At 40.1% G+C, this 25209-nt stretch overlaps 1 protein-coding gene, 1 long non-coding RNA gene and 1 other non-coding gene across 3 annotated transcripts in view; all 3 read left to right on the top strand.

Annotated features, from left to right (window-relative positions):
- LOC138947302 (uncharacterized) overlaps positions 1-23332 on the top strand; it is a 104118-nt gene extending 80786 nt beyond the window's left edge. Inside the window, exon 2 of the long non-coding RNA XR_011449610.1 lies at positions 20851-23332. This is a non-coding gene — a long non-coding RNA (uncharacterized lncRNA). The remainder of the gene's footprint in view (positions 1-20850) is intronic.
- LOC138947300 (myeloid differentiation primary response protein MyD88-like) lies at positions 1341-15359 on the top strand. The gene is made up of 7 exons (XM_070318750.1): positions 1341-1635; positions 7643-8057; positions 8702-8776; positions 9824-9892; positions 10185-10377; positions 11661-11752; positions 13304-15359. Exons 2-7 carry the CDS (start codon positions 7703-7705, stop codon positions 13831-13833), a joined length of 1314 nt encoding a protein of 437 aa, XP_070174851.1. The 5' UTR covers positions 1341-1635; positions 7643-7702; the 3' UTR covers positions 13834-15359.
- On the top strand, positions 9261-9333 carry Trnap-ugg (transfer RNA proline (anticodon UGG)). The gene has a single exon. It is a non-coding gene; the product is annotated as a tRNA-Pro (tRNA).
- Positions 23333-25209: the final 1877 nt, after the last annotated feature.

Genomic DNA, 25209 nt, shown 5'->3' with positions numbered 1-25209 from the left:
AAAGTCCAATCGAATTTTTCTCGTACTTTTAATTTAATTCTAGGCTCGTTTTTTTTGTTCATAAAATTAGGTTTAGGTATCGGTCGTGAGTTGAAGCACCACAGAATAAAGTTAGTCAGTCCAGCAGCCTTCTTTTTTTTTGTTATGCCAGAAGAGCTATGATATGACAAAAACAAAATAACTGGGAATCGGACTCACTGCGGGCCAATGTGGAGCCAGTAAGAATTGAATTTCGGCAACTTTATACTTCCAGAAATGTAGAAACACAGTTGCTGTTAGTCACGTCATAATGTTGAGGTGGTATAAGTGAGTTCGTCCGATTGACATCTTTGAATTTTTAGCCTGGTTTCAGTCTTTCAAAAAGTAGGCTATACCTGTCCTTACGGATCAATGTTGTTGTTGTTGTTGTTGTTGTTGGCTATACGTGACCTGTCATTATACGTTCGATCAATGTTGTTGTTGTTGTTGTTGTTCCTTTTCTCCTTTCCCTTTTCAGTGTTTATCCCTTCTCAGTTTTGATTGTAAGTTACAATTGATTCTGCCTTATTATTTTTATTTATTTATTTATGTATTTACTATGTTTGCATTGTTTTGATCTTTTGCGCAGTTTCACCCCGAGGAACCTATGCACACATTTTGAAAGTGAATCTGACTCGGAATTTTAATACACTAGCTATAGTATTTCTTTAATTTTTAGTGAGCCTGATCCGCACCGGCACAAATTAATCCGGCTCAATCTTCGGCGACTGATTGGGAAGAAACAAAATCTTAGCCGCTATGATATTAGACGTATACATGAATAATTATAGATTCCTTGTAGAATTCACCTTTTTAAAGATATGGGATTTCATTTAAACTCAGCAATGTCACGGTTTCAAGTGACAACTCGGTCTGTCGGGGTTGGCTTCTCACTGAACCCGCAACGTTAATATACAATGGCTATTTATAATAGCGACCGTGTCAGTTACTGCCAATGAGGCCGGAACTATAACCAATCCCGCTGGATGATGAGGCTGAACTGGCCAGTGGCCAATGAATGAATGAGGTTAACCGGCTTTGACCAGCCGGTTTGAGCCAAGATATGTTTCCTTTTTTAAACTGACTGACAGTGAACTGACTCAGTTCTGACAGACGGAGATTTCTTGTTTCTGGTTCAAGGGACATAACTGTATGGCGGATTGTTGACGGAGAGAGTTAATTAGCTACACTGTTCTTGAATATAACCCGCTTTCTCTAACTCATTCTACATTTTGATTATGAAGTCAAACCACAGCCGTTCAAGTCCTTGTTTTCGTTTTGCGACATATTCCCTACCCACATCAGGAGTGAGACTGGTTTACGACTTCCGGACACGGTCGTCTGCTAAACTTCTGACGTGCGCCAAAGCGGTAGGAAGGGTCTTCTTCGCAGAGTTATGACGTTTGACATCAAAATGTCATCGAATTTCTGGTAGAAGATCAAACAGATTGGACAAAAGATGGAATCTCAACAAAAATTGTGTCAACCTTTTCAGAAATGTCCAAGTTATGGGGCTGGAAACTTGACCGAAATTTGACGGAGTGACCAGGAAGTCTCACCAATCAAGTGAGTCAGCTGCTGTCAAGCGGGGACAGGTCTACTCAGCGACCGAAACAGGTAACCTTTTAGCGTGTAGCGTTGTGTATTGTGTAAGCCCTGTGTTGTTATGTTTTGTGTCCTTGCAATCCCCTTTTGAGGGTGTGGGTATACATATACTACATGGTAAAGACAGCATGATTTTTGATTTTACCCTCCTCTTCCTCTTTTGAAAAGTTTTGTCCAAAGTGAGAAAGTTTTAGGGGAAATGAGAAGAACAAAAAACAATTGTTCGTTTGACTGGGCAACCCACTGTAGAGTGGTATGTTGTTGTTGTTGTTGTGTTGATGTTGTTGAAGTTGACTGGTCCAGTCATTATATAGCTTTAAGTTTAACCACAGGCGGTTTAACATATAGACAGTCTCACTCTCTGTTTCTGATTTGTACATGACACCTTATCAGGGGTCGACACTAACTTATTTGGCCTGGGGCCACACTGGCCCCGGAGATGGAAATTGCTGGGGCGGAAAAAAAAAATCTGGGGCCCACTGTTATTCATGCTAAATATATGAGGCTTTGCCAAAAGGTGCTGGGGGGGTGCTTGGACATTTGTGAAAAACTAAACCTTTTCAGTTGATTTTTTTTGGTGTTTTAAGTGATACATTAGTCTTTGATGAACACATTTGTGTAATAAAAGAATGGTTTGTGCATTTGGGAAATGTGTACGGTTTGATAATATGCCATAAAACGCCAATTTTGAGAAAAGCCACATGTGCAACAAAACTGACCACAGAAGCCATTAATATCATTTCATACAACTGGTAATGATTTATTTCTAGTAAACAGACCCTGCAGAAGCATTATCAGTCTTTAAAAGTACATTTGGAGCCAAATCTTGAATGCAGTGTCACGTAATGTCGCAAAACGCTCAAACATCATAAAAGTCAAAACTGATACTTTCTGCTAAGTAACCACAAGAAGTATAAACCCTAAAATAAAATATAACACTTCAACAGAAACACTGACACATGTTAAAAATATCCCTAAAAGTTGTTACAGTTTGCTCAAACTAGTTAAACATGTTGTTGTAGGTGTCACGTGTTACAAAAATATTGATGGACATGAAAATATTCATAATATTTGAAATAACAACCAGAATGTTATACATACACTAACTTTTCATTTACAATCTAAAGATTAGGTTATTTATGGAATATGAAAACAGAAACAATAGCAAAACATGTTAAAAGCAAGTCATAACAGCATTCTACGTGTCACATGTTACACTGTGTGAGTGGACATGAAATTATTCAAAATGTTATAAATGACAACTGTGATATTAAATAGACCTTTAGGATACATTCATATTTTGAAGATTAGGTAATTATGGAACATCAAAGCACCACAAAAAAAGTAACATCATGTTCAAAACAGGTCAAATCTGCGTTCTACCTGTCACGTGTTACATGGAGTCAGTGGACATGAAATCAATGAAAATGTCAAAAATAACTACAATATTCAAACAGACATTTAGAATACAGTTTTAACCTAATGTCTATGTACATCTGGAACAAGGTTCTCAATCAAATCGAATTTTTTTAATTAGTTGTACGTAAAATCCTAGCAAAATCCAAATTTAAAAAAAAAAACTTTGATTTTTTTTTATGTTGGGGAGGGGGGGGGGGGGGGGGGTGGTGTTAAAACAATCTCATGAAAATATTCCTTCCCCCTGCTAACCCAAAAGCATTTTTTCAGCTTTGGCTACAATATTTACAAGGACATATATGTCTCCTCCTAAATCGTTGCACGGATATGAACGTATCGTCCTGAATCGTAACACGGATATTAACAAAAACAGAGGATCGAATTTTTCTTCAATCAAATTTGCCTCCAAAAGTAGCAAGCAGTTGTATATAGGTTACACAATATGCAAGATAATCAGAACTCGGAGTGTGTAAGCTATTTATCCCATTACTCCGACGTTTTCATTAAAAACACTTACTTTTTCCACTAAAACCTGCCCGTGCCTGTTTTCAGCTTGCCAAAAGCCTCCGCAGTCGAAATTCATGTCAATGAATTCATGCGCATAGCTAGTTCCCATTTGTCAGCATAATGGACGGCGTCATTCGACTTGTATGTAGACATTCAGTCATTCAAATTGCTTATAAAAAGGTCTGCTATCTGCTTTTACATTTTGAAAGTCATTTTAAAATATCCTTGTGTATCATGTATATGACATCGACTTTCGTTATACTCAATTCGGCATACCGGGTTTATATTTTTACCAGAATTGCGCACGATAATGGCAGCGCAACAAATTCAGTTCGGGCCGTGCTGGTTTGATCGTTGACCCAAGTCAGTTTGCATGCAGTGTTACTGTTTGTCAGTCGGGGATAGAAATGTTGGCTGTCATCGCGCTGTTATGTTTTGGTTTTCACACGTGGATCACTTACATATTCAGTCGGTCGGGTTTTGTGTGTGTGTGTGTGTGTGTGTGTGTGTGTGTGTGTGTGTGTGTGTGTGTGTGTGTGTGTGGCCGCCCTTCGTGGTCGGCTGGGCGTTAAGCAAACAAACAAACAAACTCTCTCTCTCTCTCTCATTCTCTCTCTCTCTCTTTCTCTCTCACTCTCTCTCTCTCTCTCTCTCTCTCTTTCTTTCTTTCTTTCTTTCCCTATCTCTCTCTCTCTCTTTCTCTCTCTCTCTCTCTCTCTCTCTCTCTCTCTCTCTCTCTCTCTCTCTCTCTCTCTCTCTCTCTCTCTCTCTCTCTCTCTCTATCTCTCTATCTCTCTCTTCAGGAACCGACAAGGAATAAGATGAAAGTGTTTTTAAATTGATTTCGAAAATTTAATTTTGATAATAATTTTTATATTTTTAATTTTCTAAGCTTGTTTTTAATCCAAATATAACATATTTATATGTTTTTGGAATCAGAAAATAATGGAGAATAAGATGAACGTAAATGTGTATCGTTTTATAAAAACTTTTTTTTTTTTTTACAATTTTCAGAGTTTTAATGACCAAAGTCATAAATTAATTTTTAAGCCACCACGCTGAAATGCAATACCGAAGTCCGGGCTTCGTCGAATATTACTTGACCAAAATTTCAACCAATTTGGTTGAAAAATGAGAGCGTGACAGTGCCGCCTCAACTTTCACGAAAAGCCGGATATGACGTCATCAAAGACATTTATAAGAAAAAATGAAGAAAAAAAGTCTGGGGATATCATACCCAGGAACTATCAAGTCAAATTTCATAAAGATCGGTCCAGTAGTTTAGTCTGAATCGCTCTACACACACACACACACATACACGCACACACCACGACCCTCGTCTCGATTCCCCCCTATACGTTAAAACATTTAGTCAAAACTTGACTAATTGTAAAAAGTAGTCCATCTGTAAACTCTGAATATGCAGATGACCTCCATAAATTATTCAATTGTACTCTGAAATCAAAGACAATGACCAATGACAGTTGAGATCGAAACTCGGTTGTGATGGGATATCCATAGGATATCCATAGGATATCCATATGGTTGTGATGGAATATTCAGAATAATCACCTCCTCAGCTAACAGAGATAAAGAGGCAGGTCATGGGATAATATAAGCTAATTCAATTCGTCGGGAGAAGAATTATGGGCAAGTGTCAAACATTAGATCTACAAAGTGTCAAACGTTACGTATAGATCTACACCTTACCCTGAACAGACAGTACAATATTTTCTCAACTTTACGGCTCGTCGTCTCCATGATTTTAATCGAATCGGTGACCGGAAACGCCAAAGAAGCAAAGCTAGTGGTTTCCACGCTTTTGAAAAAAATACTCGCGAAACTTCTTTGTGAAAATTGCAAAAATAACAAAATGTGTCAAACGTTACTTTCGGACATTAAACTCCATCGATTCTTTTTAGCTGCTAGATACAATAACTTCGCAAATTCTGACTCAAATGCAACACACTGCTTTTATTTCCTCGAACACGAAACTATCGTTTTCATCCAAAATGGCGGCCATTCAAAGCACCAAGACCGGCGAAAATCGAATCTGTAAACAAGTTGGTCTGCGGACATGAGGCCTTCGAAAATAACCGGGTATTTACTGGGCGAGGTTTTCGGTAAATTCTGGTTCTAATTACGATTGTTGCACATTCTACTAAGAGTTGCATGCTTAGACTGTATGAAATACGCTGATTAAAACCGATAAAGTGATGCAGACCATGAAAAATCGAAAATTTCCCGAGGACACCAAAATGTCCAAAATTTTTCGGGGCCGTTTCTGGTGTATGTTTAAAACATTTTATTTTTTATTTAACATTCACAACAACAACAGGCTTCAAAACATTAAAAAAAGCATTCATCAAACTCCCTTTTTCAAAGCACAATACATGTAAACATGTTGGGGTAATCCAGTTAATTACACTTGCTTTCCAAAAATACATGGGTCCGAAATGGCACCTTTTGGCAAAGGCTCATATATATATACCTTCAGAATCACCACTTTTTCCAAGTGGTTCTCCGCTATAAGATCTGCACGGGCGGCAATGCATTGTCTGTTTTTCTTCATCGTACTGAAGCCAGGGAAATTCTTTCAACCACTTGACATTGAAATTACGACAGCGCTTCGCGCTTTTGGCTGCATCGGTCTCCTTTTTCATTTCTCTCCACGCTGTTCTTCATCTTCATTTCCATGTCTTTTTACACCAAGGATGTGTCGCCACATTTTGCGTTTGGCATTTGAAGGCGATACTTATCTCTCACGCTAAAGAGCGCTATCTGGGAGTTATTTCCCTTGCGGCATTGTCCTTCGACGATTTCAATGTTGTTTTTCTTGACTGCGGCATTGATCGTTACGCAAATTTCAGTGACGACTTTGACTGGCGATTTTTAGTGATTGGCTCTGGCATTAGAATTTTCGGTTTGTCATTGTTGGAATTTATCCTGGGGCGGAGTGGGCCCCAAGCTTCGGCAATGTTTGGGGCGGAACACAAAACTGTGGGGCGTTCCGCCCCCCGCCCCCGCTAGTGTCGAACCCTGCCTTATCAGGTAGTCAGCGTTCTCCTACTTTCTGTTTTCTGTTTTATGTCAACACCACCTTTGGGAAGTCCCACTTTTTAAATTCCTGATCCTATACCTTATTTACAATACTTGAGTGCCATGACCTAGCTGCAGTAGTCTGCATTCTGTGTACAATTAAATGTATACAAACTGATGACATTTTCAGTAAATGGAGCACATACATGTATAAATGCGGAAGATTAATCAGTAAATGCTAATACTATACTGATTGTATGTTAAGTTTAAACTGGATTTGTACAAAGTGAGGGAAACTATGTAAACTGGCATATTGATATATATAGCAGGCCTGAAAGTGGCAAGTATTTTACTCGCCATGGCGAGTAGAAACATGTAATTGGCGAGTAAAAATATTCATCTACTCGCCAAATCCGAGTAAAGTTGCTGAAACAAATTGTTGGTTTGGCTAGTATAAGTAGTAAAGTTTGCTCTCTGGCTAGTACATTTTCAGAATCACTAGCCAAAGGTGAGTACACCATTTGTTTGACTTTCAGGGCTGTATAGTCTTTTAATTTTATTCTGGAATGCAATCTGTACATGTATGTGGAATATTAAAACTGAGGATCCCCATGACCTCTATAAGGCCCCCCCCCAAAAAAAAAAGTTGTATGTTTCTGGTCACCCGACCCTACCTTGTTTTTTTCCGCCGACCCTAGACTTTTTTTTTATTGCATTTGTAAAAAAAAAAAGCGTCAAAACGAAAGTAACAGACGGCAGACGACACAAGGGAGATAACCCCGCATCCCTTTTGTCTCATTTGTTTTGTAATGTGTTGTCTTTCTCTTTGTATAGTAAGTCCAGTCTCTTTGCGTCACTATATAGTTATTTTCTACCCTGACCACAAAACAAAAAAAACAAAAAATCCCTACCTACCTACCCTATTTTTTGTAGCCATGTTACCAGAAACATACAACTTTTTTTTTGTTGCCTAACCAAGCATCCACAACAAATGTGTACTGCCATCACACATATTTTTATACTGTTATTATAAATCAATTGTGTGTTGCTTTTTCAGGTCAAACCGGAGTGAGGAGCTGTGAAGAACTAATAATTACCTCATCAACAGACTGACATTATGGCAGAGTCCATGGAAACAGACCATTACGCCGACACCTACCTGGACCCAAATCATCGTGATGTCAGCATCCTGGCTTTGCGTATGTCCAGTCGGAAACGACTCGGAATGTACCTCGACATTGAGGCCATACCCTTGCACAGTGGCTTCATTCCTAACTACGAGGGACTGTCTGAGTTAATAGGGTTTGAGTTTATTGAACAGATGAAATTTCAGCGTGAAAAAGACCACACACAGAGTCTTCTCTTGGAGTGGGGGAACAGACCTGAACTGAACCCCACCCTAGGAAAACTTCTGGAGTACTTACTGCAGCTGGAGAGATTTGACGTCCTTGAAGACTGCAAGGAAATTATAAGTAAGTGCTGTTAGTGTTACATAAATGAATGTGTTTTGTCAATGGTCCTGCTTGCCATTGTTCATACCAGAATTTCTAAACAAGTGTGAATACAGTGCTACCCCCCCCCCCCCCCCAAAAAAAAAAAAAAAAAAAAAAAAAACATCATGGAGGGGGTCTTAAGGCCAAAAAAAAAAAATAGGTGTGGTTACGGTAACATAGCCAAAAAAAATAGGGTAGGAAGGTAGGCAATCACTTTTTTTTAACTTTTTTTTCAAATGAGTACAAATTAAACCTACTTGACAGGGAAATAAGTGTGCGACTCGGGCGCTTTAGCTTTCATTACGTTTTCTGCACTCGTTTTCTTGTGTGTGTGTGGTTTTTTTTGTTGACAAATGTAATAAAAAGTTATAGGGTCGGCCCCTAAAAATAGGGTATGTCGGGTTACCGTAACCACACCTATTTTGTTTTTAGGCCTAAAAGGGGGGTTCCACTGTATTTAAATTTTTATGGTGTACATTTTGTGTGTGTATGCTGGAGCATCTGTTTGTTCATTTTTATATAGGAATGTGTGATGACTGATTCAAGTCATTGAGTATCCTGAGGTAAATCATTATTTCAATATTTGTGAAGTAAAATGATCTTTTAAAATATGTTGTCAACAGGGTTTGATGCTGAGCACTTCTTGAAGAAAAAGGCTGCTGGGTCATCAGAGATAAATCCTGTCCAAGATGCCACAAGTATGATTCTCAATTCTTGTGTGTCACTGTGTGTGGGTGGGTGTGTTTTAAGAAAATCTGTACTCATAGTCATACCCTGTGCTACGTATCAAAATAGGGGAGGGAATATGTGCTCCGGGTGAGTAGAGTACTTGGTAGGATCAGTGATACATTGGATTGTTTCACAAGTCTTTGAATCACTGATTCTTTGTTTATTCAAGCAAAAAAGAGTGAAATGCAACAGGCGCAGAATAGTAAAGACGATCACGAGAGGGAAAAGGAGTGATCTGAGACGTTGCTCTGCCTTATTCAAAATCACCGTTGAAAATAGCGTAGGCTACATTAAGTCATGCTACTGTCTTTGATTATATAGTCCGTTTTAACCTTTCTCATTATATTTGGCACGGCGAGCAGTGCTTGGAGTCCTGATTGGAAGTTGGTCCGTTTAAAAAAATGAAATGGCTGATCCCAGTCCTTCAGATTTTGCATGCATCATATGCCTGGGGGCCCGGTAGCTCAGTTGGTAGAGCAGTGGACTTGGGATCCTTGGGTCACAGGTTCAAATCCCGACCGGGACGTACACTAGTCAACTTTAAATGTGGATACAGTATTCATGTACCAACCCCGTGTCACCAGAGTGGCACGCAAAAGACCTCAGTCTGCCATTAGCTCAGGTGGCTGATTACACCTAAACACGCACACACCTGGGTAGCGCCACTCTGGTTGCTGCTAGCTTTCCACTGGGATGAAGTACTGACCCGAATTTCCCGGCAATGGGGTAACAAAGTAAATGAAATGAAAAAAATGCAGCAATTTTTAGCAATTAATGTGTGTGATGTCAGCAAGAACATGTTAAATGTGGAAGAAACATGCGTGAGCGCAATCACTGGATGGCTACGGATGGAGAGTGAAACTGGAGAACTTTCTTAACCTCAGAAGTAGAAAGACATAAAAGCCTTTATAGACTCTAACGGCAGTTGAAGCTGAATTAACTGCATGTTACACACTCATGATTTGTTTCTGTTTTGCGTTTTGTTGATACATTAATGCTGATTTCCTCCTTTTCAGTATCGCAAAGCCCTTTCAATATTGACGACATGAAGGTGGATGAAACTGCAATAATGACCATTCAAGATGGTAAGCCTGTACACCTAAACCTACACATTTTTTTCTTTTCTCTATTTCATAATTAGGGTTCACTTCCATTCAACTTAATTATCTTGTTTAAGGGTTTGTGTCGGTCCTCTTCTGGTCTTTCTTCTGTTTCTTCTTGACCCTTGCATAATTTCTCTTCTCTGTTGAAGATAAAAACCAGTCCCATTTTTTTTTTATTCACTGGTAAATGTACAGTCTTTCTCTATAGTCTTATTGCTATTGACTTAAAATTTCCCAGTTCTTTTGTTTACCTTCTCTGTCAATAATATTTCAGTGGAGAAAGGAGGACCAACATACTATGATGCCTTCGTGTGCTATCACCCCGATGGAGATGACTTAAAGTTCGTCAAAACGATGATTGAGAAGATGGAATGTCCTCCCTTCAACCTCAAGCTCTTCGTGCCTCACAGGGACGATTTGCCAGGAGCCTCCAAGCATGTCATCTCTGCTAAACTGATTCAGGATCGGTGAGTGAATTAAAAGAGATGGTGAAAACGTGTAAAAGGCTCTTGTGGATAATTGCAGGTTCAGGGGCAATGAGATAACTCAGTCGGTAGTGGCGTTGGCTTCAAAGCCAGATTGTCGCTGTCGGCATGGGTTCGAACCCCAGGTTCGGCGAGGGATGTATTTCCCAGAGTCAACTTTGTGCAGACTGTCTTCGGTGTCGGAACACTCCTGTGTGCACGCATTTGCACGATAAAGATCCCAAGTTTACAGCAAAAGTCTCAGAATTGGAAACATGAAACCTATAGCAGATGATGTTAATCCTATGGTGCTAAAATGATGGTAGAGTTTTCAGCAATTTGAGAGAAGTTTTGCGGACTGCCAACACGCAGCAGCATCCCTGAGATACTGTATCAATAGACTTGATTTCAAAATGTGGTCTTTTTCTATGTTTTTTACATTTAGTCAAGTTTTGTTTTAACGTAGAGGGGGGAATCGAGACGAGGGTCGTGGTGTCTGTGTGTGTGTGTAGAGCGATTCAGAGAAAACTACTGGATCGATCTTCATGAAACTTGACATGAGAGATCCTGAGCATGGTACCTCCAGATGTTTTTTTCATTTTTTTGATAAATGTCTTTGATGATGTCATATCCGGCTTTTTGTGAAAGTTGAGGCGGCACTGTCACGCTCTCATTTTTCAACCAAATTGGTTGAAATTTTGGTCAAGTAATCTTCGACGAAGCCCGGACTTTGGTATTGCATTTCAGCTTGGAGGCTTAAAATTTAATTAATGAGTTTGCTCATTAAAGTTGTCATTAAAATCGATTTTTCGCAAACAGATTTAAAATTGATTGCATCGTATTCTTCATCACATTCTGAATCTAAAAATATATATATATGTCATGTTTACTCTTAAAATGTTATCACAATTAACGAAAATAGATTAATTAGTCTTATGATTAAAATTTAAGAAATCGATCCAAAAATGATTTCATCTTATTCTTTATCATTTCCTGATTCCAAAAACATATAGATATGATAGGTTGTATTCAAAACAAGCTCAGAAAATTAACAAGAATACAGAAAAGCGTGCTTTCCTGCTTAGCACAATACGCTACCGCGCTAATCTGGCGTGTCAATATCACTACGTTTTGCACGTGGAAGATGAGCGATTTCCTTCACGCGGGGATTGACGAAGCTGTACTGTCTTGGTGAAAAAATACAGTGCGTTCAGTTTCATTCCGTGAGTTCGACAGCTTGACTAAATGTAGTAATTTCGCCTTACGCGACTTGTTTTATGTTACAGATGCAAAAGAATGGTGATTGTCATGTCTCCACGCTATCTGCAGAGTGACGCCTGTGACTTCCAGACCAAGTTTGCGCACGCTCTCTCTCCAGGTAAGTTGGGCCTTAGCTTAAAAATGTTTTTTGGGGGGGGATAAAGGAGGACCGAAGTACTATGATGGCGCCTTTTTGTGCTATCACCCTGAGGGAGAGGACTTGAAGTTTGTCAAAACCATGATTGAGAAGAATGAATGTCCTCTCTACAACCTCAAGCTCTTCCTGCCTCACAGGAAACTTATTCAAACAAGCATTCTTTTGCTTCTTGAAACTTAATTCTTTCCAGTATTCAAAATGTTGAAATCAATATGTGTTTATAATATATTGACTTGACGGGTGCAATTAGCTCAGTGGATGTGCTTCTATCTACCCTCGAAGTTGAAAGTCCAGTGTTCATGCAAATCTCGCTGCCCATACCTGGTGCATAAAGAATAGGTTCAGATTTCACCTTTGGAGTATGGCTTCCTCCATGATGGGGTAGAAAACGATATAGATAAAGACTTATACAAAAATTCATGTTTGTGTGGAAGTTGTAAACCACGGTGGTGCGAGGAAGAAAAGATGTACCGTATTTGACGGATTACAAGACGCACTGTTTTATAAGCTGCACCCCTGACTTTTTAAAAAAAAATTGAGACGAGCCACGTATAGGCCGCGTCACTATGTTAGCCGCCGTCGAAAAAAATATAATCAGATCGTGTCAATCAATCAAAACAACCAGGCAAACGAAAGTACGGTATTTGGCGAAATCGGCTCTGAGAATAAACGAGTGAAACAAAGAAGAAAAGTGAAAAAGTTTGAAGAAAAATATCACACACACAATTTGTAACCAACACACACATGTAGTCCCGCCCGGAATAAGCTTTTTTGGGATGATTTACGACTTTTGCGCACATTTCGAGCAGACGAAAACACAACATGGCGGCTCTCGCTCCTCCAACTATCGCGAGACACAAAAAAACGAAATCTCGCGCGCGCGAGATCCTGATACATCCGGTGTTTCGGTGTTTCTCTGTACGCTATCTTGTCACGACGACTTGTTGACAAACGAAGATTCGCGAAAGAAAGAGAAAAGCGCCGAGTCTTGAGTAGAGAGCTAATAAAGTACCGGTAATCGCTAATCGAGCGAAATGAAAATCCGCGGCGATTTCTATTAGGTGAATGCTATTCAAGTTTAGGTAACGTTTTAGCCGCATCTTTTTATAAGCCGCAATGCGATTTTTTTTTAAAAAAAGTCGCGGCTTGTAGTCCGTCAAATACGGTAATGACCTTGAAAAGTGATAGTTTTTTTTTTATAAAACTGATTTTACCTGCTAGGTAAAAGATTCTTGCGAGATGCATGTTCTTATCAGAAGCTAACAGCACGGTCAGTTTGCAGCTTGCTTTAACGTTTAGAAAATGTGAAAGATCTAGCTATTCTGTCTCATCTGGTAGAAAATGAATCTTCTAATAAAAAACCCAGGTTACACTTGTCATATTTTTTAGTAAAACTTGAGGTTGTGTGGTGTTACAATCCAAAACAAAAATATCTGTTTGTACTCACAACCTGACAATATAGTTGTATTGTATTGTGTTGTATGAAACTAACTCACTGTAACTTGTCTCCAGGTTCTCGGAGCAAGAAGCTGGTGCCTGTGCTTGTCCAGTACTGCGAAACACCCAACATTCTGCGCCACGTCACCATGTGCGACTACACACGCGGCGATATGACAGGCTGGTTCTGGGACCGACTGACCAAATCGCTGCAGGCTCCGCTCAACCCTTCAGAGATCCAAATTGACCCCAGCAACCTCTCTGAAATCAAGATGAACATCGATTCACCGTCATCGGATTTGACATCATCGTTATCTTCCTTGTCAAAATCATCGTCAACGTCCTCACTCAATCGACCATCGGCAAAAACAGTGCCGATACTTCCATCACCAAAGGAAGGAGGTGGTAGGAACTCACCAGGGACAGCTCCTGTGTCAGATCATCATCGAGGGGGGGCTGTTACTGCGCCAGTTGTGTGTTCATCCCCAAAAGAAGTCCCCCCTTCACCAACAACAGAGAGGAAGACGCCCAAGAAAAAGGACTTGAAGTCGCGGTTCAAATCAGTCTTCTCATCTCATTCTCACCACGACAGCAGCAATGCATGAAGCAGGGTGAACTGCAGTGGTGAAAGGACGCCTTGGGGAACAGCAAAAAGTGTCCCTTCTTTGCAGGTGACCTCTCGCAAGAGGGATTTTTGTGTGAAATTAATATAGAGATTGGGACTGCTGCAAGTATCCTTTATTGGGAGGTTGCCTCTGATCGGAGGGGTCTGATATTACAGGGACCACTGTGTTGATAAAGAAAACCGACTCATATCATTGTGGGAAACTGGAACATTTCTCACTCAGGAAGACCAGGGCTCTTTCACATGGAACACTTATAAAGTATGTAGAACTAGAAGCCCTGAAAGTGGTGAGGGGTCCTTGCAAAGTTCTAACAAACTGTTCACCAGTTAGACAGACAATTATTCCCCTTCTCTTGGCAGAGGTGAGCTTAAATACTAGTGGCACAGGGACAATTACACAGGGCAATTAAGCTGATTACATGGTGATACATGTACAATCAATTTGCACCGATTTTGTATAAACAGATACAATTAAAACTGCATTTTAGACAGAGGAGAAAGGACACATGTAGGAACACTTTTGTAGCCGAGAGGCATCAAGTAATGCAGATGTGTTTTTAATGTTTGCACAAGAGGGTTTTTAATGCACATGTCAGGCATGGGAATTGTCCGCCGAAAAGCAAATTTCCGCCCATTTTTTTTTTTTTCCGCCGAAAAGGCAAAAGTGTTCGCCGAAAAAATAAACGGGGGAGGCAAAAATGGTTCTGAAAACTGAATTTAATGGCAAACTTGTAGCTCAGATGACACCAAACTGCACAATTTGGGTTCTTTGGAGAAATTTTGTTCCGGACCCTCCCTAGTGAGGCTAGGCGCATTGCGCCGTCGACTATGATATTACTTACACATTTTCAGCCTTTTTTACTTTTTTCAATTCCTATGCCTGACATGTATAGGCACCAGTTTAATACTTGTAAAATGTTGTTGCAATAATGATGTGCTCACATCTAGCGCCAGTAGTAAGGAAGAAATATTTGTGTATGTGTTCATCGTCAAACTAAATGTCGTGTTTGTTAAGGTATCTGACAGTCAGGGTCTAGCATTGTACGCTGGTCCACTGGTCCATGTAATTATGCTGATTGGTTAGCTCCAGTGCACTGCCTGTGAACCTGACTATGAAGTAATCCTGAATCACCTTGAATAATGCTCAACCCTGGACAATGTTTGTGAACATTAAATTTTATGAATGAAACCGACACTGTATCGCAGAAGGCTTTCTGAAAGTTAGTGAGCTGCTTGAAAAGGTTCTGACAAATAAAAGCTTTTCCGCTTTCGATAAGTGGCGTCTTATTCTTGTGTACATTTTTTAACAAATTGTGTGTTCTGCTGCTTTTCAAAGGTTCGGAATTTTTTTTTTCCCCCTTCTGATTGGTGCACAGGTTCTGTACTTTTTTTTTTTAACAGTCACGTCTAGTTTATTTACTGCTGTTCAAAGGTTCGGAAAAAAAGGAAACAATTTTCCTGTTTGATTTGTTCACCTTGTATGGGCTTGTTGTGTACATTGGTTTTAACAGTGCTTGCCAGGAAGTTGTGACTTCTGCGAAGTCTGTCACTTCATGGCACTTGGTAATTGCTAGCTGTTTGCAACATTTAACCTTCACCCCCGGGTTCTTCTCATTAAAACATTTGGTTAAGCAAGGTTTTGTTTTGAATGATGCAGTTCCACACACGAAAGATAACTAGCACATGTACATTGAATTACATTGAAATGGCGCAGTGGTAATCTTGTCAAAGAAAGAGCAGCAGATTCAGAACCACAGCCACTGCGATGCAAAACATTGTAAATTATTTATTGACGCAGAGCACATGCAACAAATCGTCAGTGAAATCGTGGGACCTCGTGAGTGACTCTTGGCGCCAAGTCACTTACTCCCCCCGCGCGGGTTAGGGGAAAGAATTTACCCGATGCTCCCCAGCATGTCGTAAGAGGCGACTAACGGATTCTGTTTCTCCTTTTACCCATGTTAAGTGTTTCTTGTATAGAATATAGTCAATGTTTGTAAAGATTTTAGTCAAGCAGTATGTAAGAAATGTTAAGTCCTTTGTACTGGAAACTTGCATTCTCCCGGTAAGGTAATACATTGTACTACGTTGCAAGCCCCTGGAGCAAATTTTTGATTAGTGCTTTAGTGAACAAGAAACAATTGACAAGTGGCTCTATCCCATCTCCCCCCCCTTTCCCTGTCGCAATATAACCTTTGTGGTTGAAAACGACGTAAAACACCAAATAAAGAAAGAAAGAAAATTGTACTGGAGGTAATCCTTTAGAGCATTTTAAAGTAACTGTAAATAGTCTTTATCATGAATGTGGGTGGTGTCTGATTGTCTTCAAGAATACAGGTGTTCTTTGTCTGCATGCATTACATTGGTTGTATGTAAAAATGAGATATCTGTTAATTTTGTTATTGTCTCTGTTACTATCTGTATAACCCTAGGGTTAATATCTGTGCTATTTTGGAGGTCACAAAGTGACATTTTTCATGAAATTGAAAAGTGCCTTTTGAAAGTGTCTTTTATGACAATGTTTGCATAAAAACTACTCAGGAAAACATGCATATCGATTTTCCTTTCTTATCTTGTCAAAGAAAGAGCAGCAGATTCAGAACCACAGCCACTGCGATGCAAAACATTGTAAATTATTTATTGACGCAGAGCACATGCAACAAATCGTCAGTGAAATCGTGGGACATCGTGAGTGACTCTTGGCGCCAAGTCACTTACTTCCCCCGCGGGTTAGGGGAAAGAATTTACCCGATGCTCCCCAGCATGTCGTAAGGGGCGACTAACGGATTCTGTTTCTCCTTTTACCCATGTTAAGTGTTTCTTGTATAGAATATAGTCAATGTTTGTAAAGATTTTAGTTAAGCAGTATGTAAGAAATGTTAAGTCCTTTGTACTGGAAACTTGCATTCTCCCGGTAAGGTAATACATTGTACTACGTTGCAAGCCCCTGGAGCAAATTTTTGATTAGTGCTTTTGTGAACAAGAAACAATTGACAAGTGGCTCTATCCCATCTCCCCCCTTTCCCTGTCGCGATATAACCTTCGTGGTTGAAAACGACGTTAAACACCAAATAAAGAAAGACGTCAAACACCAAATAAAGAAAGAAAGTCACTTACAAGATCCAAGGATTTCACCGACGAAATAATTTTTTTTTTTTTATTCTTCTTCTCGACAGTATAATTTTCAAGAAAATTGACCAATTTGGTAAACAGTGGAACCGCTCTTCTAAGAGGCCTGATTTTCTCCGAAAGCGGTGTATTGCTGCCTAAATGGCGGGGTAAAAACGGTCATACACGTAAAATTCCACTCATGCAAACCACGAGTGCACGTGGGAGTTTCAGCCCACGAACGCAGAAGAAGAAGAGGCCTGATTTAAGACTCCCTCCTTTTTAAGACTGTTTTATCAAATTGTCTGTACATAACCTCTGTAAACTTACCCCCGTTTTAAGACTCCCTCCTTTTCTAAGACTGTTTTATCAAATTGTCTGTACATAACCTCTATAAACTTACCCCCGTTTTAAGACTCCCTCCTTTTCTAAGACTGTTTTATCAAATTGTCTGTACATAACCTCTATAAACTTACCCCCGTTTTATTAGACTCCTTCCTTTTTAAGACTGTTTTATCAAATTGTCTGTACATAACCTCTGTAAACTTACCCCCGTTTTAAGACTCCCTCCTTTTCTAAGACTGTTTTATCAAATTGTCTGTACATAACCTCTGTAAACTTACCCCTGTTTTAAGACTCCCTCCTTTTTAAGACCGGATTGTCTCAAATTTTTGGAGGTATTCGACTGTAAAGTAGGTAAGTGCCTTAATTATTCAGGTAACAACGTGTCTGACTCATACTCTATGCAGAAAAACATCTAGATTTCTGAACCTTTTTTCATGTACAAATTATGGGATTGGCAACTGAATCATTTTTGGAGATCTTTTCTATTCAGGAATCTACTATTTGTTGGTATATAGTCACTATTATGTATTAGAATTATAGAGTTCCCTTAAAAATGTATATATTATGTGCCTGTATTAACAGTCTATCCCCAGTCCAGAGAGTATTGGACTATAGCTAGAAGTTTCCCGCCCTTCCTCTCTTGGCATTCCATCTCCAAGCAGGACGCTTCCTTCCTCTGTCCGTGCACTATAATCTACCTAAAGAATACAGTAAACCATGTAACTCTTACACTGTGTTCTTGTGTTGGAATAACCCAAGAACATAACAGTAAGAGTTACATGGTTTACTGTATTCTTTAGGGTACATTATATTGTGCATGAACAGTCTCAAGGAAGGAAGCGTCATGCTGGGAGATGTGAGGTCTTGGGCAGCATAAAATTCAACCGGTTCCAATTTCATATTAAGTTACCTCCCTTACGTCATGCACTACAAAGGGCTTTGTTGATCTGGTCTTTATTGTATATAGTTCTGTCGTTTTTCTCTTGTTGATGGAAAATGGCTTTTTAGACATTGTAGACATTGATTTCATCTATATATATATACGACTAGTGTCTGTGTGTCTGTCTGTGTATCTGTCTGTGTGTCTGTGTGTCTGTGCGCGATGCGCGGCCAAGGTTCTCGATGGATCTGCTTCAAATTTGGTGGGCTTATTCAGAGAGACCCCGGACACAACCTCATCGATGAGATATTTCAACAAGTGCTCTCAGCGCGCAGCGCGGAACCGATTTTGGTTCCACCTCAGCTATTTTGCTTCCACCTCAGCTTACCCGGGCCCCCATACCGACACACCATAGCCGCTACACCACATCACAACGCCAAAGTTCTCGGTGGATCTTTTTCAAATTTGGACACCGTATTCAGCTACACCCCGGACACAATATCATCGATGAAATATTTCAACACGTGCTCTCAGCGCGCAGCGCTGAACTCATTTTCGTTTTTGCGTTCATTTCACCATTATAAGTAACTCTTCCTTATCTTCTCCAGTGTTTGGCGTTTATCTCCCTTCCTTCGTGTGGCTTTCCCGTTCAGTTCTAAGTTACTATTACTATTTTTAGAATGTCACTGCGCTGTCCACTGCGCTGTCCAGAACGCTTCCCTTGCACCCGTAAGTTGTTCTTACTGTCAAAGTGAAAAGGTCGAATCAATTTATAGCCACGCGAAAAATACACTCTCACCTATCTCTATATATTTATAGATACAGATATGCATATATATATACGGCTTCTCTGTGTGTGTGTGTGTTTGTGTGTGTGTGTAGGCAAAAACCTATGTATTATAGAGTTCTGTTTGTGATGGGGTCTAGCGGCTTTTGTCTGTCTGTATGTTCTGGCATGTGAGAAGCCACAGTAGATAATATAGGGCTAAGAAATAAGCTCTAAAATTCTCAATCCCGTTTGACAGGACTTCGCCTTTCAAAGGTGATTGTGGTAAACCGCCACGCTGTCTGTCTCTGTCGCGCCGTTCACCCCAAATTCCCGTTTCTGAGAGTGACTATTTTTAGAATGTCACTGCGCTGTCCAGAACGCTTCCCTTGCACCCGTAAGTTGTTCTTACTGTCAAAGTGAAAAGGTCGAATCAATTTATAGCCACGCGAAAAATACACTCTCACCTATCTCTATATATTTATAGATACAGATATGCATATATATATATACGGCTTCTCTGTGTGTGTGTGTGTGTGGGGGAAAAAACCTGTTGATTGTAGAGTTCTGTTTGTGATGGGGTCTAGCGGCTTTTGTCTGTCTGTATGTTCTGGCATTTGAGAAGCCACAACAGATAATATAGGGCTAAGAAATAAGCTCTAAAATTCTCAATCCCGTTTGACAGGACTTCGCTTGCAGAGGTGATTGTGATGAACCGCCACGCTGTCTGTCTCTGTCTCGCGATTCACCCCGGCGAAGCCGGGTATTCCTCTAGTGTAAAATATACATGTTATATGAAGTCTTAAATCGCGCGCGTATCTCCAGTGCACATGCACACTGACACACTAAGGTCATATATTGTACTACGTTGCAAGCCCCTGGAGCAATTTTTTGATTAGTGTTGTTGTGAACAAGAAACAGTTAACAAGTGCATGGCTCTATCCCATCTCCCCCCCTTTCCCTGTCGCGATATAACCTTCGTGGTTGAAAACGACGTTAAACACCAAATAAAGAAAGAAAGAACACTGACACACACTCACACGTACAAACACACATACACACACTTGCACTTACGTACACACACACACACACACACACACACACACACACACAAGCGCACTTGTACTTACACACTCGCAGGCACACATGTAGGAAAATGGTGCCCTGAAGGTCTCATTTGTTGTTGATTTTCATGATGATATTTAACCCTTTCGCTGCCAATCAAAACTTGCGTATGTGCAGTCCTGACTGCCAGGGAATATTGGAGTTCGGGGTGTAATAATTCACAAAAAATTCTAGCTCCAAACTGGCAGTAGGTAGGTAAGTAAAACCTATGTTATTTTTAAGGGAAATTGAACCAAGAATCTGTTTTTAGTGTCTAATCATGAAAATAATAATTAGTTTGGCTTATAATGATGTTTAAATATGAACTTTTGAAAAATCAGTCCGGCGCATCTTCCGGTGCCTGTGGATCAAACACAGGTGGCTGGTTTGCTTGCTCCAAGAAAGGATTATAATCACTATCATCTACCTGTTTCCAACGAATCATCCGAAAGAAGATCTCCCCCTTCCCCTGTCAGTATCCATAATCATTTGCACTGCCTGTAGCGTCAGTCCGGCTTTGTTTTTCCCTACTAGGGCCCGGTCGACTGTCACGCGTTAGCCATTTTGACGAGTCGAGATTTCTCTCCCCTACCCTGTCGCCAAGGCCGAAAATAGCCTTCAGACGTAACACTGCGTCACCATTTATGTTTATTCATGAGAATGAGGTATCCTACCAAGCCATTGGCTGCTATTTGTGTGTCAGCAGTGACATTGCATTTCTGGAAAATCCCGGAACGGAGAAGACGGGTAAACCCGTCCTAAGGCGCTGCAGCTGATGCACAAGCGCATGACAGGTATACCCGTCTTAAGGCAGGCAAGTGGTAAGTGATATATTGAAACTTATGCAGTCAGAAATCATTTCTTTTCTGACGTTGTGTTAGGGTGACTGTTTTTGCAAAATAAACTGCACAGTGTACATACATTTCATTACACAGAGGCATATCTCGTTGTTAAAGTAGGTATCAACGTTGAAATGTGGTTATTACTCATAGTACTGTGGTTTTATTTTATTTTAAATATTTAGTATAGTGATTGAAATGTATGCATTGTAGAAACTCAAAATATTCTGCTGGTCAGAATTAGTTTTGTGCATCATTTTACTTTCTTGTTTTTGTTGTGTTTGTGTGTGTGTGTGCCAACTGTTACAGTGTTGACAGCACAAGTTGCATGTGCTTTATAGGACATTTCTAAAGACCTAAATGAATGGAAGTGTCCGGAAGTATCTCTGTCAGTGTTTTAATCCGCTGCGGAGAAGTATTCCTTGACGGCATTACATGCATAATCTACATTTTGTGTCAGCTTATTTTAAATGTTTCCTCCCCATCAAGGTATACAACTCTTTAGCAGCACAAAAAACGCCACAGAGTTGTTTCCCAGCAGCGTCTATTTTAGACACTTGACTCGGTATTACATGTAGCTTTTTAACCAAACCTCATTCTTTGCTAGTCATATTTAATCCAATTTTTGCATTATATTACCCAAAAGCAAGCAACTTTTTTGCGGTAATTGATGGTAGATTCTGTAACCTTTATCATCTTCTATGGTCGCAGTGGATCTCAAATCATTGGATAGAACACAGCTGGTGTCAAACCCATTTGCACTAAACTGTCTTAGCCGAGCAAAGGTAAGACTCTTTTCAGTACAGTGGAATTCCCATTATTAAAACTTCCACAAATCTGAGAAAAAACATATCCTAAAAAGAGGGATGCTACAAAAAATATGTGATGACATAAATTCTGAGAAACTCTTGATATTCTCCCTCAGTGTGATATATGTCATTCTTGTCCCCAAATGCAATCCATCCTTAAGAAAAAAAAGAAGATCGGTCTGAACAAATTTGGGCAGTTTGTCATTCTTGTCCAGAACACAATTCTTCCTTAAAACATAAAAAGTTTCTTGCGTTTATGGTGCAGGCAATTTTTGCCGAAAGTTGGAATCGTCAACTGGACTGATGTGCCCCGAGAAAGTTACCAAGTGAGCGGGAGCCAACCGTGGGATTGGATTGATTAAATCACAAATGTACAAATCTCAATTTTAAGCAATGTGACCTCTCGGCCGGCTCCCACTTGATTGGAAAGTTTCTCATGCTCACCGACCCAGAGACATAGATTTGATTACCTATGCCTACCCAGGTGGAAGGGGTGGCTCGGAAAATTGGTAGAGGAGGGGGGAGGGGGGGGGGGGTGCTTGAGGGGGGAGAGGGACAATACATACTCACATTATGATATGCAGGTGAATTTACTGTTTCATATTTCTGAGCGAATTGAATAATTTGTTGTTGCATTTCATTCATTTGCTTTTCTTACCTTGAAAGGAAAATGTTATTGTATGTGTTCTTCATACTGGCAGGCCCAGAAATTTCATGTGTCCAGGGTATAGTTTTTATCATGTCTTTTGAAGCTTGAAAAGAAATGCCGTTTTTATGATTTTGCATTTGTGTAACATGCATTAGGCCAAAAAAAAAAATAGGTCTGTTTACGGTAACCCGACCGACCCTAGTTTTTTCGCGCGACCCTAGACTTTTTTTTTGGCATTTGGGAAAAAGAAAAACAAAATCTTGTTTTTTTGGCAAAATAACGTAAAAATATGGTTTTTTGGAGAAAAAAAAAAGAAAAAAAAACCAAACAATCCCGACCTACCGACCCTATTTTTTGGGCCTATGTTACCGTAAACAGACCTATTTTTTTTTTTGGCCTTACAAAGTTGTGAAATAGTTTGAGAGCAGTATGGGTATATATTTGTGCGCTCCAGTTTCCATGGTGTGTTTTGATATCGCTTTGTTACTTTTAATGATGTATTTGTTAATGTATTCTTTGTGTATTATGTCAAGGTGGGAATCCAGCATGTCGTAAGAGGTGACTAACGGATTCTGTTTCTCCTTTTACCCTTGTTAAGTGTTTCTTGTATAGAATATAGTCAATTTTTGTAAAGATTTTAGTCAAGCAGTATGTAAGAAATGTTAAGTCCTTTGTACTGGAAACTTGCATTCTCCCAGTAAGGTCATATATTGTACTACGTTGCAAGCCCCTGGAGCAAATTTTTGATTAGTGCTTTTGTGAACAAGAAGCAATTGACAAGTGGCTCTATCCCATCTGCCCCCTTTCCCCGTCGCGATATAACCTTGAACGGTTGAAAACGACGTTAAACACCAAATAAAGTAAAGAAAGAATATCGCTTTGTAACTTTTGATGATGTATTTGTTAATGTATTCTTTGTGTATTATGTCAAGGTGGGAATAAAGTATCAAAGGTTAGAACCAGAGAAAGAAAATCGAAACTTTTTGTTTGTTTGTTTGTTTGTTTGTTTGTTTGCTTAACGCCCAGCCGACCACGAAGGGCCATATCAGGGCGGTGTTGCTTTGACATATAACGTGCGCCACACACAAGACAGAAGTCGCAGCACAGGCTTCATATGCGGGCGAAGGGATAATGCCAATATGTGATCTCGCGCAAAAATATGTCGCACTACCCTCCCTCCACCCCTTCCACCACCAAGATCAATAGGGGACAGGGGAGTAAAAGTTGCGTACACCTGGCGTGGGCAGTGAATTGGTCGTGTTAGGGTGGAAAAACTTATGCGTTATTTGTTCGTCAGGGGAGTAACATTTTCGACAGAAATGTTGACTCGAAACAAACCTGTCGTTGGAAGTAATTTTCTCGTGTTATGGGGGAGTAGTTTTTTTCGTAAAGGGAGTAAAATTTTCTTACAAAATTTTTACTCCGGAGTAAAAATCTCGGAGTAATTTTCTCGTGTTAAAACCGTGGGAACGAGTCAAGTTTTTCTTCTTCTTGAAGTCATGTAAAGACATGGTCTCTCCGATATGATTACTGTGAATTCCGTCATCATTTCAGATGTGGCCAAGCCTTAAAAACGGGATTATAGCATCACTCCATTTGAACACATACCAGGAATCAACACCCTGACTGCTTAATCCTGTGAGGAGTTGGCATTTATTTATGAATTAATTTCATAAGAAGTCACCCGTGTCCGTTGAGAATGTGTTGGTGAAAAAGTTCTCACGCTGCACAAAGAACATCCAGGGGGTTGATTTGGGGTATGTCCAAGAGGAGGGATTAGTCTAATCCCACGTAACATCCTGGGCAGATCTGAGATGGTGATTTGAATTGCTTGTATGGGAAGGACCGTACCTCTAAACGTGGGTGACTCTAAACGTGGGTGACTGTAAACGTGGGTGACTCTAAACGTGGGTGACTCTAAACGTGGGTGACTCTAAACGTGGGTGACTCTCCTCTTTACATAAATACTTGTACGTCCTTTTATCCTTTATTTCTCTCCCCCCCCCCCCCCCCCCCCCTGCATTTTTGAGTCACTTGAGAAAAAGTGACTCTATGTAATCGGTCAGTGTTAGTCTGTCCGGCCGGCCGTCCGGCCGGCCGTCCGTAGACACCACCTTAACGTTGGACTTTTCTCGGAAACTATCAAAGCGATCGGGCTCATATTTTGTTTAGTCGTGACCTCCAATGACCTCTACACTTTAACGATGGTTTCGTTGACCTTTGACCTTTTTCAAGGTCACAGGTCAGCGTCAAAGGAAAAATTAGACATTTTATATCTTTGACAAAGTTCATCGGATGTGATTGAAACTTTGTAGGATTATTCTTTACATCAAAGTATTTACATCTGTAGCCTTTTACGAACGTTATCAGAAAAACAAGGGAGATAACTAGCCTTTTCTGTTCGGCAACACACAACTTAACGTTGGGCTTTTCTCGGAAACTATAAAAGTGACCGGGCTCAAATTTTATGTGAACGTGACTCATTGTGTTGTGAATAGCAATTTCTTCCTGTCCATCTGATGCCTCATATAATATTCAGAACTGCGAAAGTGACTCGATCGAGCGTTTGCTCTTCTTGATATTTTTTATTTTCATACAAAGCCGGGTTTTCTCGTGTAACATGCTCCTAATGGCGTTGCCGTGAGGGCGTAAAACTTACATTTTCTCTATCCTTTATTTATACCTCGCCCCCCCTCCCCCCCCCCCCCCCCCCCCCACGACCAACCATTCCTCCTCAGTCCGGCCTCGACCCCTACTGATCAAGTTCCATACCCTTTTTGTACTTCCTCCTACGTTTATTCTCGGCTTTCTTGTCAAGATCCACATCCCTTTTGTACTAAAAAAGAAAAGAAAAGG

This window comes from Littorina saxatilis, linkage group LG14, assembly GCF_037325665.1.
Source record: "Littorina saxatilis isolate snail1 linkage group LG14, US_GU_Lsax_2.0, whole genome shotgun sequence".
In the NCBI taxonomy this organism is placed as follows: Eukaryota; Metazoa; Mollusca; class Gastropoda; order Littorinimorpha; family Littorinidae; genus Littorina; species Littorina saxatilis.
The sequence above is the reverse complement of the archived record's forward strand: the minus strand, read 5'-3'. Positions and strand labels throughout refer to the sequence as shown.

Excerpts from the sequence above, each read along its gene's own strand:
- LOC138947300 (XM_070318750.1), top strand. The coding sequence starts at position 7,703 with ATGGCAGAGTCCATGGAAACAGACCATTACGCCGACACCTACCTGGAC. Across the intron at positions 8,777-9,823 it reads TCCTGTCCAAGATGCCACAA|TATCGCAAAGCCCTTTCAAT; the intron begins GTATGATTCTCA and ends CCTCCTTTTCAG. Across the intron at positions 9,893-10,184 it reads AATAATGACCATTCAAGATG|TGGAGAAAGGAGGACCAACA; the intron begins GTAAGCCTGTAC and ends ATAATATTTCAG.